Source organism: Hydra vulgaris, chromosome 03 (genome assembly GCF_038396675.1).
Source record: "Hydra vulgaris chromosome 03, alternate assembly HydraT2T_AEP".
Lineage (NCBI taxonomy): Eukaryota > Metazoa > Cnidaria > Hydrozoa > Anthoathecata > Hydridae > Hydra > Hydra vulgaris.
The window spans coordinates 36,159,279-36,172,500 of NC_088922.1; the positions used below are offsets into that span (position 1 = coordinate 36,159,279).

At 27.8% G+C, this 13,222-nt stretch overlaps 3 protein-coding genes across 11 annotated transcripts in view; 1 reads left to right on the plus strand and 2 right to left on the minus strand.

The window, feature by feature from the left end:
* Nucleotides 1–2,345: 2,345 nt before the first annotated feature.
* Nucleotides 2,346–2,843, minus strand: LOC136078647 (protein FAM200C-like). Its single transcript, XM_065794431.1, has one exon. It carries the CDS (start codon nt 2,841–2,843, stop codon nt 2,346–2,348), a length of 498 nt encoding a protein of 165 aa, XP_065650503.1.
* A 2,025-nt stretch (nt 2,844–4,868) lies between these two features.
* LOC136078648 (uncharacterized) lies at nt 4,869–7,803 on the plus strand. The gene is made up of 3 exons (XM_065794432.1): nt 4,869–4,946; nt 6,175–6,495; nt 7,582–7,803. The coding sequence occupies exons 1-3, from the start codon at nt 4,869–4,871 to the stop codon at nt 7,801–7,803; spliced, it is 621 nt and encodes a 206-aa protein (XP_065650504.1).
* A 417-nt stretch (nt 7,804–8,220) lies between these two features.
* The window catches only part of LOC100204836 (NADPH oxidase 4), a 30,930-nt gene continuing 25,928 nt past the window's right edge, over nt 8,221–13,222 (minus strand). For 4 of the 9 annotated variants that reach the window (XM_065793062.1, XM_065793063.1, XM_065793064.1 and 1 more), the window contains 3 exons: nt 9,184–9,307; nt 8,709–8,890; nt 8,221–8,622 (listed from right to left, as the gene is read on the minus strand). In XM_065793062.1, the coding sequence (XP_065649134.1) occupies nt 8,502–8,622; nt 8,709–8,890; nt 9,184–9,307 (427 nt within the window). In that variant the 3' untranslated portion in view covers nt 8,221–8,501. Of the gene's footprint in view, nt 8,623–8,708; nt 9,094–9,183; nt 9,308–13,222 lie in introns of those variants that run through there. The other 5 variants (XR_010637544.1, XR_010637546.1, XR_010637547.1 and 2 more) reach the window with 4 other exon arrangements.

Consider the following 13,222-nt stretch of genomic DNA (forward strand, 5'->3'; position numbering starts at 1 on the left):
TATCTGTAAGGGACTTTGATAAAGTGAAAGTTATCTTGAATAGCTTCTTGTTATCTTGAATAGCTTCTTGTTATCTTAAATAACTTCTTTGTTGGAAATAAGTTGAACAATTTTGATTTAATTTATTTTTCCACTAACTGAATTTTTAAGTTGCGAATGCAACTACGTGCAATTTTTTTTGTTAATGGAAGATTAGACCCACAGCTACCATTCCTGTAAAAAAAGTCTACGTGGCTACATTGGCTTCAAAAGTTACGGCTTCTTAAAGTTCGTACTTTTTCACAATTGTTGTACTTTTAAACTACAACCCCCCCCCCCCGCCACCTAAACAAGTATAAAACACTTGAAAGTTAATCAAGAATATAATACATCAATATAATATGAATAATCGAAATCCTTAAAGAAAAAAAATACAAAACAGTCTTTGGTTGCCATAGAAACCACATAAAACATAAAAATGGGCAAAAAATGCATTTATATCGGCCACAAAAACCAAATAACCGTGCGAGATCTCTTCATAACCTTTTACCAAATGCTTTAGAAAAGGTCAAAGGGTGTTTTAATAGCGACATTTTCCTGTAACTAAAAATCTAAAAATCTAATAAATCTAAAAATCGTTAGATTTTTAGATTTTTAGATTCAAAGATGGCGAAAATATTTCTAATTCAGAATATTAAAAATAATAACATCTAAAACTCAGATTAAAAAATTGTTCTATTAAAGCATAGCTTATAATGAGAGAAAAAACTAATCAAAGTTTAACTAAAATTGGTAAAACGGTTCTTGAAAAAGAATTACCGGCCTGGGAAAAAAGACTACTTTGAGAAAACGCAAAGTTAAAAAAAAATCAGCGAATATAACCCTAAAACAAGTTTTGTGTGGGTCATACTACATAATCAATATAAAACATACTACATAATTAATATAAAAGTGCTAGAAATCTCCTGCTTCATGAAATTTCCCTTCTTTTCTTCTTCTTTATCATTTTTTGTGTGTTTTTTTTGCCACAATTATTTTTTGTAATAACTTGTTTTTACCAGCATTTCTGTATTTGCATGTGACGGTTGTCTATAGTTTATACAATCTATAAAAGTATATGCTCCGATAATCCTCGTCAGAGATTCATAGACTAAAATTGAGGCTTTTCTACCAATATTAGAATTAGCCTCTGCATCATTCACTCCATATTCTTATTGACTGAATGATATAAACTTTGTTTTAGGTAAACGCTCTCAGATTGTGCCACTAAAACTTTTCCAAATGTTTGTCATTTTCCAAATGTTTGTCATTTTCCAAATATTTGTTATTTTTCAAATGTTTATCAGATCCTCAAAGATTAGTTTGATTTTATAAACAATATCTATTGGTAAATCTGGGTCAGGTTTTAAGTATTTGTGCCATTGGTTTTATCTGAATTATATTTGCATCAAATTTAGCTTCTACTGGGCAATGTGGAAAATGTAGATTATTCTTTCTGTTTGAGGTAACATGGTAAAGAGATGCCAGAGTATCTTCTTTCATAGAAGCTAAATCATTAGTTTAAATTGTAATAACAAACATTAGTTCAAATTGTAACACCAAAATAACTATGCAACCGATCATTTGTTGCATCTGTTGACACAAAGGGTTTTCTATTGTGGCATTGGATAAGTGAGTTATTTAAAAATGTCAGACAATTCTACTACATCTATAACTCTATATCCAGACAGTAGATTATTTTAGCAAATTTAACTACATCATTGTTTACAGCAGTATCAGAGGCGTAATTTTTATTCTCATCATTCACACAGTGTCAATGTTTATGAAAATATCAACAATTGGAAGAGATTCTTTACTTGCGCCAGTGGTTCTTAACATTTTTGTAGTTACGGACCACTTTTAAAATTTTAGCGATCTTACGGACCCCTTCCAAACCTTATTGTAAATATATTAGGAAAGAAAAAAACATCATAACAAACACCTTTATTTATTAGTATCAAGTAAAATTTATCGCATATCAGTTGTTTAATGAGATGGTTTCTGCTGTTTCTTTTCAATAAGCACACTAAATTGAGAAATTGTTTTAGATAATACAAGAAGTATATCGTCTTTGATATCTATTCAGTTACAATTTTTAGTTTTTATTGACACTAATGCAGGAAAACCTGACTTAAAATGGTACGTAGTAGCAAACGGAATTAATATGGACATTGCTCGTTTAACAAGAAGAGGGTAAGCTTGCTCTAAACTGCACCAAAAATCACAAACATCCTTTGCATGAAAATCAGCTTGCAATATTGCTTTGGATCTCTTGTTTATAAAATCACCTTTAATAAGATCTTCATCATTGATATCATTGATATTAATCATAAATGGGCTACGCACCCAAGTCTCCTGATCAAGGCTTTCAGAGCAAAAGTACCCTTCAAACGAATTCTGTAGAGTTTTAAATCTGAGATTCCCTTTTGTATTTCTTCATTTAAACTTCTTGACGATTGCATTTCACTTTGCGACAGCAATTCTTCCAACATACAAAAATTTGCAGTAACACCTACATCCACTCTTCTTTTCCAAAGTGGCAGCTTGCCAAGAAAAGCTTTTAGTTTTTCAGTTGCATCTACGATCGTGACAGCAGGACCCTGAAGAGACAGGTTTATTTCATTGAAATAACTAAAAATATCGGCTAAGTAAGCTAGCCCTTGCAAAAAGTTTTCAATTTCCAGAATTTGATACAATGCACTTTCTTGATCTTTCAGAAACATCAAGACTTCTACGCGCAACTCAAATAAGCGCTTCAAAACTCGTCCTCTTGAAAACCAGCGAACTTCTTTATAATACTGCACTACTTCGTGGTCAGATCTCATTTTTTAACAAAGTTTCTTAAACAGCTGATAATTGAAAGCTTTGGCTCTTATCAAGTTAATAATTTTGTTACACGTAGCCATAACTCCTTTTAAAAAAGTGGGCAAAGTTCGTGATGTCTATGCACGTCGGTGTAAGAAGCAATGAGTTATCGTGACGTTAGGAATCTCTTTCTTGATTAATGCTGCAAAACCAGAAGTGTTTGCAAGCATTGCAGGTACTCCATCTGCACACAAACTGCTTAGCTTATTTATCTAATCGACGCCGTGTTTTGCAAAAAAACTTTTTATCATACTAAAACATCCTTTGCTTTTATTGTTCCCAAAAGTGATTTGCAAAACAGAAACTCTTCTTTCATACTTTTTGTTTCTATATGTACATAACGTACAAACACCATGAGCTGGCTACACTGTGATCATCTGTGCTCTCGTCCAGTTGTATGCTGAATGGAAATGGCGAAGAGTTAAGTTCATTAATGACCTGTTGCAAAATGTTGGAAGACATTTTAACAATTCTAGAATGGATGACATTATTTGACAAAGGCACCGCTTCAACTTTCTTTCTTGATCTCTACTGCACACGAGTTCTACTATGTCTAGTAAATAAGGCTTTAGAAAAGTTTCTGCAATAGTGTGTAGCTCTTTTTGTTAGACAATGCAATATGCAACTCTGAACGATGCTTCTTAACACGGTTTTTGTGTTGGAGTATAGCCTAATTTGGATAAAGTTCCAGCTTTCTCAAACCGAGCTTAATCGGACCGAAAAACATCAACAATATCGAAAGTATTTCTTGGGTGGACAGATTTAAGATGTTCTGATAATTTTGACGGCTTCATACAGCCATTAGCAAGCACTTTATTGCATAAAAAGCACTGTGACTTTTGTGTTCAATCTCGTTCAGTTACAAAAGTGAAACGGTAGGCGACATATGAATCGTTATATTTTCTTTTTTTTGGCATTTTTAATAAATTGTAAAAAAAAAAAAAATATTATTTTTACAAAAGTACACCTCAATTACTGAAAAACCAATGAAATAAATAATGAAAGCTATATTATAAATAAATATATCCTATAAGGCGATGAAAAATATTTTGGCTCGAGCCTTTACTCTGCTATTACTTTAGCTGAACAAGAAGTACAACAGAATGAAGCATCCTAGCCCAAATAACGCATTTAAAAACAGCTTTTAGAAAAAAATAAAGTTTATTTAAATCTATGGTAATTTTTATGTCTAAAAAAGCTCATAATAAATTTTTATTTTGGGGATATGGGAGGAGGGGGGTGGTTCAAAGTTTAGTTACCTGTTACTATTGTTTAAAATATAAAATCATAATAGTTAAAAAGAATATATATATATATATATATTTTTTTTATATTTTTTTTTTTTTTTTAGTTTACAATTATTAATCGTAATATAACAATATAACAATACATAAACTTGGTATCTGAAAGAAGATCCAAAAGATCTTGTCGTCAGAACCATATAAAATATAAATTATACTTTCATGTAATATTTTCATCAATGTAAATGCCTAAAAATCTTGTGACCGACTCCTTTTTTATTTCAATTTTATCAATGAAAAGTTTAGGTAAATTATTTGGTAAAAAACGCTTTTTTGCGAAGGAGTGGAAAAGGATCCATTTTGTTTTGTCAATGTTTAAAGTTAACTTGTTGCACTTAAACCAGTTGGAGATGTGATTGAGTTCTTTATTCATATTTGAAAAAAGCTCATAAATGTTACTGTTTGACAGAAATAAATTAGTATCGTCTGCAAAAATGATACTCATAAGGTTAGAAGCTTTATTTAAATCATTTATATAGACTAAAAACAAAAGTGGGCCTAGAATAGAACCCTGTGGAACACCACATTTTATGTCAATTAATTATTCATTTTGAAAATAATCTTTGTTTTCTATTTGTCAAATAACTTTTATACCATTTTATTAATTTGCCATTAATTCCATAAAATTTGAGTTTCTTAAGTAGAATTTTGTGATCGACCGTGTCGAATGCTTTTGATAGGTCAATGAAAATACCTAGTGTATATTGTGATCTAGCAAATGAATTGGAAATTTCACGAATGAACTGTGTAATGGCTTGTTCAGTTGAACAATTTTTTTTTAAATCGAATTGATTTTTATATAGAAGTTTATTTAGATTAAGGTAATTGTATGTTCTATTGTATATAATTCTTTCTAAAATTTTCGAGAAGGTTGAAAGAACTGAGATAGGGCGATAATTACTAATATTTGATTTTTTTCCGTCTTTGTAAATTGGAGTAACTTTAGCTATTTTTAATTGGTCGGGGAATACACCTGGCTGTATAGATGCCCTGAACACTTTATAAAGAATACATTTTAAATTTTCAAAGCAATCTATGATTATGTTGCCATTATTTCGTCCGCACCTGTAGCTTTGTTTCTTTTAAGAGATTTGTAAGCTCTCTCAAACTCATCAAAAAATAAGATATTTGGTTTTTTTACATAAATATAAAATTAATGAAAGTGGAAAATTAGACAGAATTACTTTTTTTTGTTTAATATCAGTACTTCCCTTCCCACACACTTAGTTAAAAGCTAACTTTTTGTTCGGCGCTACAGCGTCATGCTACATGACACTACGTAGACTACGTAGAGCATTGAGCTGCTAGTAATATCCAGATAGCTCGAACTGCTATTGGAATATTTACACAAAAATTATAAATTCTTAAATTGCCAATAATTCTAAAAACTGATTTGACGACCTTGAACGTATAAGAATATGTAGATATGGCCTCACTCACCTTTATTAAATATATATATATATTTTTTGTATATATATATATATTTAAAAAAAATATATATACAGTGAACGCTCTATATAAGCAACCTCTCTATAAGCAACCCTCTTTATAAGCAACCTCTATACAAGCAACTATTTTTAGTTCAACTGTTCTGTATAAGCAACTTATTTTTTTAAAGCTAAATATTTGAGTTAAGTTTAGGCTAATTCAGAAGTAAAATCAGCTGTTTACAACCTAATCTCAAATTATAAAAAATTCTGTTATTAGAATCTGTTTGTTTTTTTGTTAGTTTTTGTTGATTAATAAATTAATCAACAAGTTGTAAAAAATTAACCTCAACTTGTAAAACATTCTGTTATAGGAATATGTTTGTGTTTTGTGCTACCAGTATTGAAGTGAATTTCTGTTAAATAGAATAGTTACTTGAATTCTATTAGTTTCTGTTAGAAAATAAATTAATATTTTTGTGTTTTAAATTCAACCATAAAGTTTGAATCAAAAGAAAGAAACCCGTTCAATATTGTTAAAAGATAAACTATCCATTTTAAAGGACATTGAAAATAATGAGAAAACAAAGGACATTGGTAACGAAGTTGCTAAATTTACAATAAGTAGAGTAAAAGAAAATAAAGAAAATTTAGAAGAATATAAAACCGAATGTGAATCAGAATATAAAACCGAATGTGAATCAGAATATAAAACCCAATGTGAATCAGAATATAAAACCGAATGTGAATCAGAATATAAAACCGAATGTGAATCAGAATATACAACCGTATGTGAATCAGAATATAAAACCGAATGTGAATCAGAATATGCAACCGTATGTGAATCAGAATATACAACCGTATGTGAATCAGAATATACAACCGTATGTGAATCAGAGTAAGATTAAGCAAATGAAAATAATAAAATATAGTGAAATCGACGATACAGTGTTTTCTTGGTTCTTGGAGCGGCAACGATTTAGTTCCAAATGAAATGATAAAATTAAAAGCACTTGAAGTAAATAGATTAAATAGTGGACCTGAAACATTTTTTGCAAGTGATGGATGGTAAACGAAATTTGAAAAACGCCACGGTTTACGGATTGGTTTGTGGAGAGAGTCGGTCTTGCAATGTGGAGCTAGCTAATTGATTCAAAAATAAATTTTAAAATTATATTGCTGAAAATGGATTTCGGCTAAACAAATAAATAATTGCGGCAAAATTGGTCTTGTCTATAGAAGCTTGTCCAATAAACTGTTTCAAGTTTTTTTTTAAATTTTTTTGCTGCAAAAAAAGCAACGAAGGAAAGAGTAGCAATGATGTCATGCGTAAACGCTACAGATATGCATAAATCAGATTTGATTATGAGAAAGAAATCAAAATCTCCTCGTTGCTTTAAAAATATGAATTTGCCAGTATATTACAAACCATCAAAATATGCTTGGTAAACTTATACACTTTTTAACGACTAATATAATGATATATTCATACCTTCAGTAATTCAACACTTAGAAACTAAAAACCTTCTCGTAATTGCTCTATTCTTGGTAAATAGTGCAACTTGTCATGGGTATGAGAATAACTTTACTGGTATTCCGAATTTCAAAGTTATGTTTTTCCCTCCTAATGACACATAAAAACGCACCATTATTGCAACCACTAGATCAAAATGTAATAAAATCACTAGAACAACGCTATTGTAAACATCTACTTAGATGTCTTGCAGCCTTAGGTGCAGAAGATGGAATAGTTTCAGCACTGAAAAATATAAATTTGAAAGATGTTATTTATTCAGCGGTGCAGGCATGATATGAAATTCACGTGGCAGTTATACAAAATTCATTTAAACATCTTTTTTCGTCAAGTGATGAAATTCAATACAACATTCCTTCCGATCACTTTTCAGAAGAAGATGATATTCCCTTGGCAAGATTGTATAATTCGATATTTAATTATTGTAATTTAGCAGATACTGAAATTATGGAGTAGGCAAGTGAACACAAGCGAAGCCAACCATCCATCTAATCTCGAAGAAAATCCTGAAGTAGAAAGTGAAACTACTCCTGTTGAAGAAAACGAAAAAACGTTGGATGAATCCAATAAAAGCATCAATGATGTTATAAATTCTTTCAATTTGGTGATAGAATGCGCAAAAGAAAATGAATTACCCTGCAATGAGGTTTTTTTGTAACTAAAAGTAAGAGAAAATGCTTTTATGAACAAATATATGTAATTGTTTTTGTTTGCTTTGGCAATTGTGCTGTACTAAACCAATTTATTAAAATTTGATAGTTTAAATTTTTATTTAAATAAAATTATTAACTACGCTTATGTGATATTGATAATTTTCTTTTGCAAAATAAAACTGAATTTATTTATTCTACAAAGTTTACTTTGTAAAAGAAATAAGTAGGAATATTTTACTTATTTCTTTTTTTAATTAAACTGTAAATTTAGTTAGTAAATGAAATAACGGTAAGTATTTTTATACTCGTTTTTTCCCTGTAAGCAACTTTTTCCAAATAAGAAACTTTTTCATTAAAATTAGTTCAAATGAGTTGCATATATAGAGCGTTCACTGTATTTTTACAAAACATGCTATTCTGAATTAGTAAAAGACGTAAATTTATGTCATTTAGCGTGAAATGTACATGAAAAATTTTCACAAAAAACGTCTGATAAAATCTAATATACATTGTACAAAATAAATGTGTTTTTTTGTAGCAATTAAAATTAACCAAATAAAAATATAAAGTAAATTAAAGTTTACACAAATAAATTAAAAAAAAAAAGTATAAAAACATGGTTCGTACTGCCACCGTTACTCAAGTTCAAAGAGTATCAATTTTACAAAGCGTTTTATATTAAACAGTATTCAAGAAAATATTTTCAAGCGAAACTCTCTTTGTGAAAGATAAACGAATTGCCTCGAAAATTAACACTTTTACATGCATCATATAGAACCTTGCCCAAAGGTCCTGGACCACAAAAAAAAACACCAACTCTTGTCCTGAGTAAAAAAGAAAATAATAATAATAAAATGGTGATTTGATCATTATTTAAAATTTTTATTTTAAAAACTTATTAAATATTTACTTATAATGATTTAGTGAGATTTTTTTCAAAATATCTTCAAAATCCGGTCGACCATATCTCAATCTTTTTTGAAGCCACTGTATTTTATAATCAGCCATCGAGGGATCTTCTGTAGTTAAATTAGCACCACGGGTTACAAAAAGGTGACATACCAGTAAATCCCCCATATCAATTGAATTTAACTAACATCAAAGAAATTTTAATTATCAAAAAGATTACTTCAGACAACTTACATTTTTTAGGTGGTTTTTCACTTTTCAAAATTCCTCGAAACGGGCAAAAAAGCAGTTTAAGCATACGTGCTCAATTATTTGGTGTCACGTGGTCGGAAAACTTTAATACCTCTTTTCCGTTCTGACGAAATTTTCTATGAGTGGAAAACCGCCTTTAGGTATAAAGTAATTAAAAATAAAAACAAGAAAAAAACACACAATGTAAGCTTAAAAATTAAAATGGATCTGTTGCAAAAACTTACATGTTTTACTGTGTCAAACATAAGTTGCAAAAACCAAGTAAACTCTTGAATATCTCGACATGCCCAAACCAAATGCATACGCTTCATTTTGAAGTTCTTATCAACTAACTTTGGATCCAAACTCCTAGTTTAAATGAAATTTTAAATTCAAACTGCCTTAACTAATTATAACTAACTATATAAATAACAATTAATAAACTGAAAGCTGACTCCCTGATAAATAAACTGAAGAGTAAACTGATTACTGAAAAACGTATTAAAAAAATACATCAAACTAAATAAACTAATTTTTTGATCAATAAACTGAAACAGATTTTTATTTTTCTATATTACTTTGTTTTCGTCATATCTTACAAAAAAAATATAAAAAATTTCATTTTGTAAATTGAGGTATGTTAAGAACCTAAAACAAATATTTATAAAATGTATAAAGTGTTTATAAAATGTATTAAATATTTATAAAATGTATAAAGTGTTTATAAAGTGCATAAAGTATTTATAAAATTAAATGTATAAATTATTTAAAAAATATATCAAATATTTATAAAATGTATAAAGTATTTATAAAATGTATGTATAAATATTTTAAATACACATATTATGCTTAAACCAAAAAGAAAAATTTCGACAAAAAGAGTAATACTATTTATTTTCAGAAACGTTTTAACATATGTTTTCAAAAAGGTGTAGAAGCTAACAGAGGCGTGGTGGCCCCAAAGGCTAAGCGGGATTCCCGCATGGGCTTTTCACTTTTTCATCTAAATATGGGCCTTTTGGCAAATTTTAATTTTTTCTACATTTTAAAGAAATTTCACAGGCATTTAAAATATTTATGTTAGCACAAATTAAATTTTTATTAATCACTTGATTTAAAGTCTTCAACTTTGAGCGCAATTATATTAGTATTTTGCATAATAATAATATTGCTCTGAAAACAAAGTAGATGTTTTGAGGCGTATTATGATATTTTTTTCATGAGAAAAATAATGAACCCATAAACGGTTTTTAACGATCGTAGTGTTGACAAAATAAGTTTAAGAAAGTCCGCAGACCCAACAATAATAATAGCTATTATTATTGTTGGACTTAATTTAACTACAAAACATTTTTCTTAAATAAATCAGACAGATTAAAAAAAGGATGATGAAATGCTAAATAAAACTACATTATAAAAACTTTTATGTTTAAACTGTCAATAACGGCACCATTTTTAAAGCGACATTTTAGCTTTTGTGAGTTTATGCGAAAATGTTAAAACACCGAATTAAACAAAAGTATAAACTAAAAAGAATTTTCTCATAAAATAAAAAGAATTTCTTATTTTTCAAGATTTTCCATATTTATTTTAGAAAAAAAAATTATATAAAATTTAAAAAAATTTATATTATTATATAATAAAATATATATCATTATATAGTAATAGAAAAATTAAAATTTTTGATTTTTAATTTTGTGTGGCGATATTCTTTAAAAAATAAAATACTAATCGTATTTGCTTGCGTTAAAGTTGTGTTTTAAGAAAATCAAAACAAAAATGGTCGTTGTATCCACTGATCTCAAAATATAACTGGATAGCGTATGTGGCAAATTTTTTGAAGCCAGTTTTGGCCTCCCAAGATGGCGGCGGTTTCGGTTGATTACAAATGAAGAAATTTTTGTTACGAACTTATATGTCATTTACATATATAAATATTATGAAATGTACATGCCTCAAATATAATTTTTGGTTTCACATAACAATAATTTAAAAAAAAGGCAATATTACATGTTTACGTAAATTTCTCTATTGTTTAACAAAATGTATTTTAAACAATAAGTTTGTATAATATCTTGCTTTTTTAAAGATAAATCAATGTTATTAAATAAGATGAAAATTTTTAGTTTTTTTAATTAAGAATTAGTTTATTTAACATTAGTAAAGAACAAATAAGGAACTAGTAGTTATACAAGTTAACAATTTTCAAACAACTTTCGAATAATTATTTTAAGTTTGAAAAACTGAAACAATTTTATTCATATTTTGTTTATTTTTCATTTAACTACTTTCTTTTAATTTTAGTTTTACTATAAATTATTTGTTTAATATTGTTTATAATACAATTTATGCACCTTTTAGTTCTTAACTACCCACTGCTGTGTGCTAGAAGGTTAATAACATAACTGCATGGTAGGCAGCTAAACATCTTTTTAAAATAAACTATTATGAAATTAGTTTTTCAAATAGATATCACAAATTTACAAATGCTGCATGAACTATTAGCTGAGCTCTGTGAGTACACACAACTCAGGGGTTCCTTCTAGAATTTTTTTATATAGTTATTTGTGTCATATTATTTTATTATATATATATATATATATATATATATATATATATATATATATATATATATATATATATATATATATATATATATATATATATATATATATATATATATATATATATATATATATATATATATATATATATATATATATATATATATATATATATATATATATATTAGGGTGGCTCTTAAAACAACATTGTTGAAAAAAACCTGTTCTGACCCCTTTACTTTGTTCTATATAATACTAAAACACTGGGTTTAAAATTTTTTTGAACAAAAAATTATTTTAGTGGTAGATCAAGACCCTTAAAAATTTGACTGGTCCCTAAAATTTTGAAAATAAAAGTTCTTCTAAAGTATGTCAACCTGGTACTCAAAAGAAGCGAAATTATATAAAAACTTCAAAAACAGTAATCACTTTACAAAAAAAGCATGTTCAAAAAAACTATTTTCTTAAAACTTGAAAATAATGACTTTTTTTATTTTCAGCTTAAAAACAATAGTTTTTATGAATTTATTTAAGAAAAAAGTTATTTTTTTGTAAATTGATTATTGTTTTTAAAGTTTTTATATAATTTCGCTTCTTTTGAGTACCAGGTTGACATACTTTAGAAGAACTTTTATTTTCAAAATTTTAGGGACCAGTCAAATTTTTAAGGGTCTTGAGCTACCCCTAAAATAATTTTTTGTTCAAAAAAATTTTAAACCTAGTGTTTTAGTATTATATAGAACAAAGTAAAGGGGTCAGAACAGGTTTTTTTCAAAAATGTTGTTTTAAGAGCCACCCTAATATATATGTATATATATATATATATATATATATATATATATATATATATATATATATATATATATATATATATATATATATATATATATATATATATATACATTATTATATTTCAAGTTAATTTGGAAGCCAAACTGCCAAATGAGCTAAAACAAGGAAAATATATTGTTATCACTTATAGTTGAGTCAAACATGAGGAGCTAGATCAATTATTATTCAATTATTATCTCAAAGCAGCACTTGCTAGTGCATTTTGAATGAGGCAATCTATTAAAACAACCAATTAATTTGGAAACACTTTTGTGTTTCTTTGCATATAACACTTATGGTTGGTTTAATCAAACCTCCTGTCTTTGAATTTTAAAAAGCTATTTTGTTTTAAATGGAAAGGGAGTACTAATGCATTCTGACATTTAATGAGGATATTTTTTTTGAAGTCATTTTATCTACGTATCCAGCAATATATGGGATCAAAGTTTTTTTGTATTCAAATAGATTGTTGCAGTTTGGAATATCTGCATTATCGTGATCACTAACTGTTGGTTCTCTCTCCAACAAATCATATTTTCTTATTAATTTAATTTCAGTAAAAGATATTTTAGTACTAAAATCACCAAAAGAATCGTCTAAAACATTTATATGAGTTTTATCTCTTATGCTGCAGTTTTCATTTGAAAATTGAACAGTATTTTGCATAAAAAGTTATTTATATGTAAATAGTTGGCAATTGATATTGCTGTTAAACATTTCTGCAGATCTCACAGCACCAAAAAAGAGCTCTAGATGGTTTTGACTGAGCTTATATGATAATAAATAATTTAATGGTGAACCTTCTTTTTCAACCCAGTCAAGAAATACCTTGAGCAGATTTAATTGCTGCCAAATATCCAATGAAATCAATTTTTCGATTATACAAGAT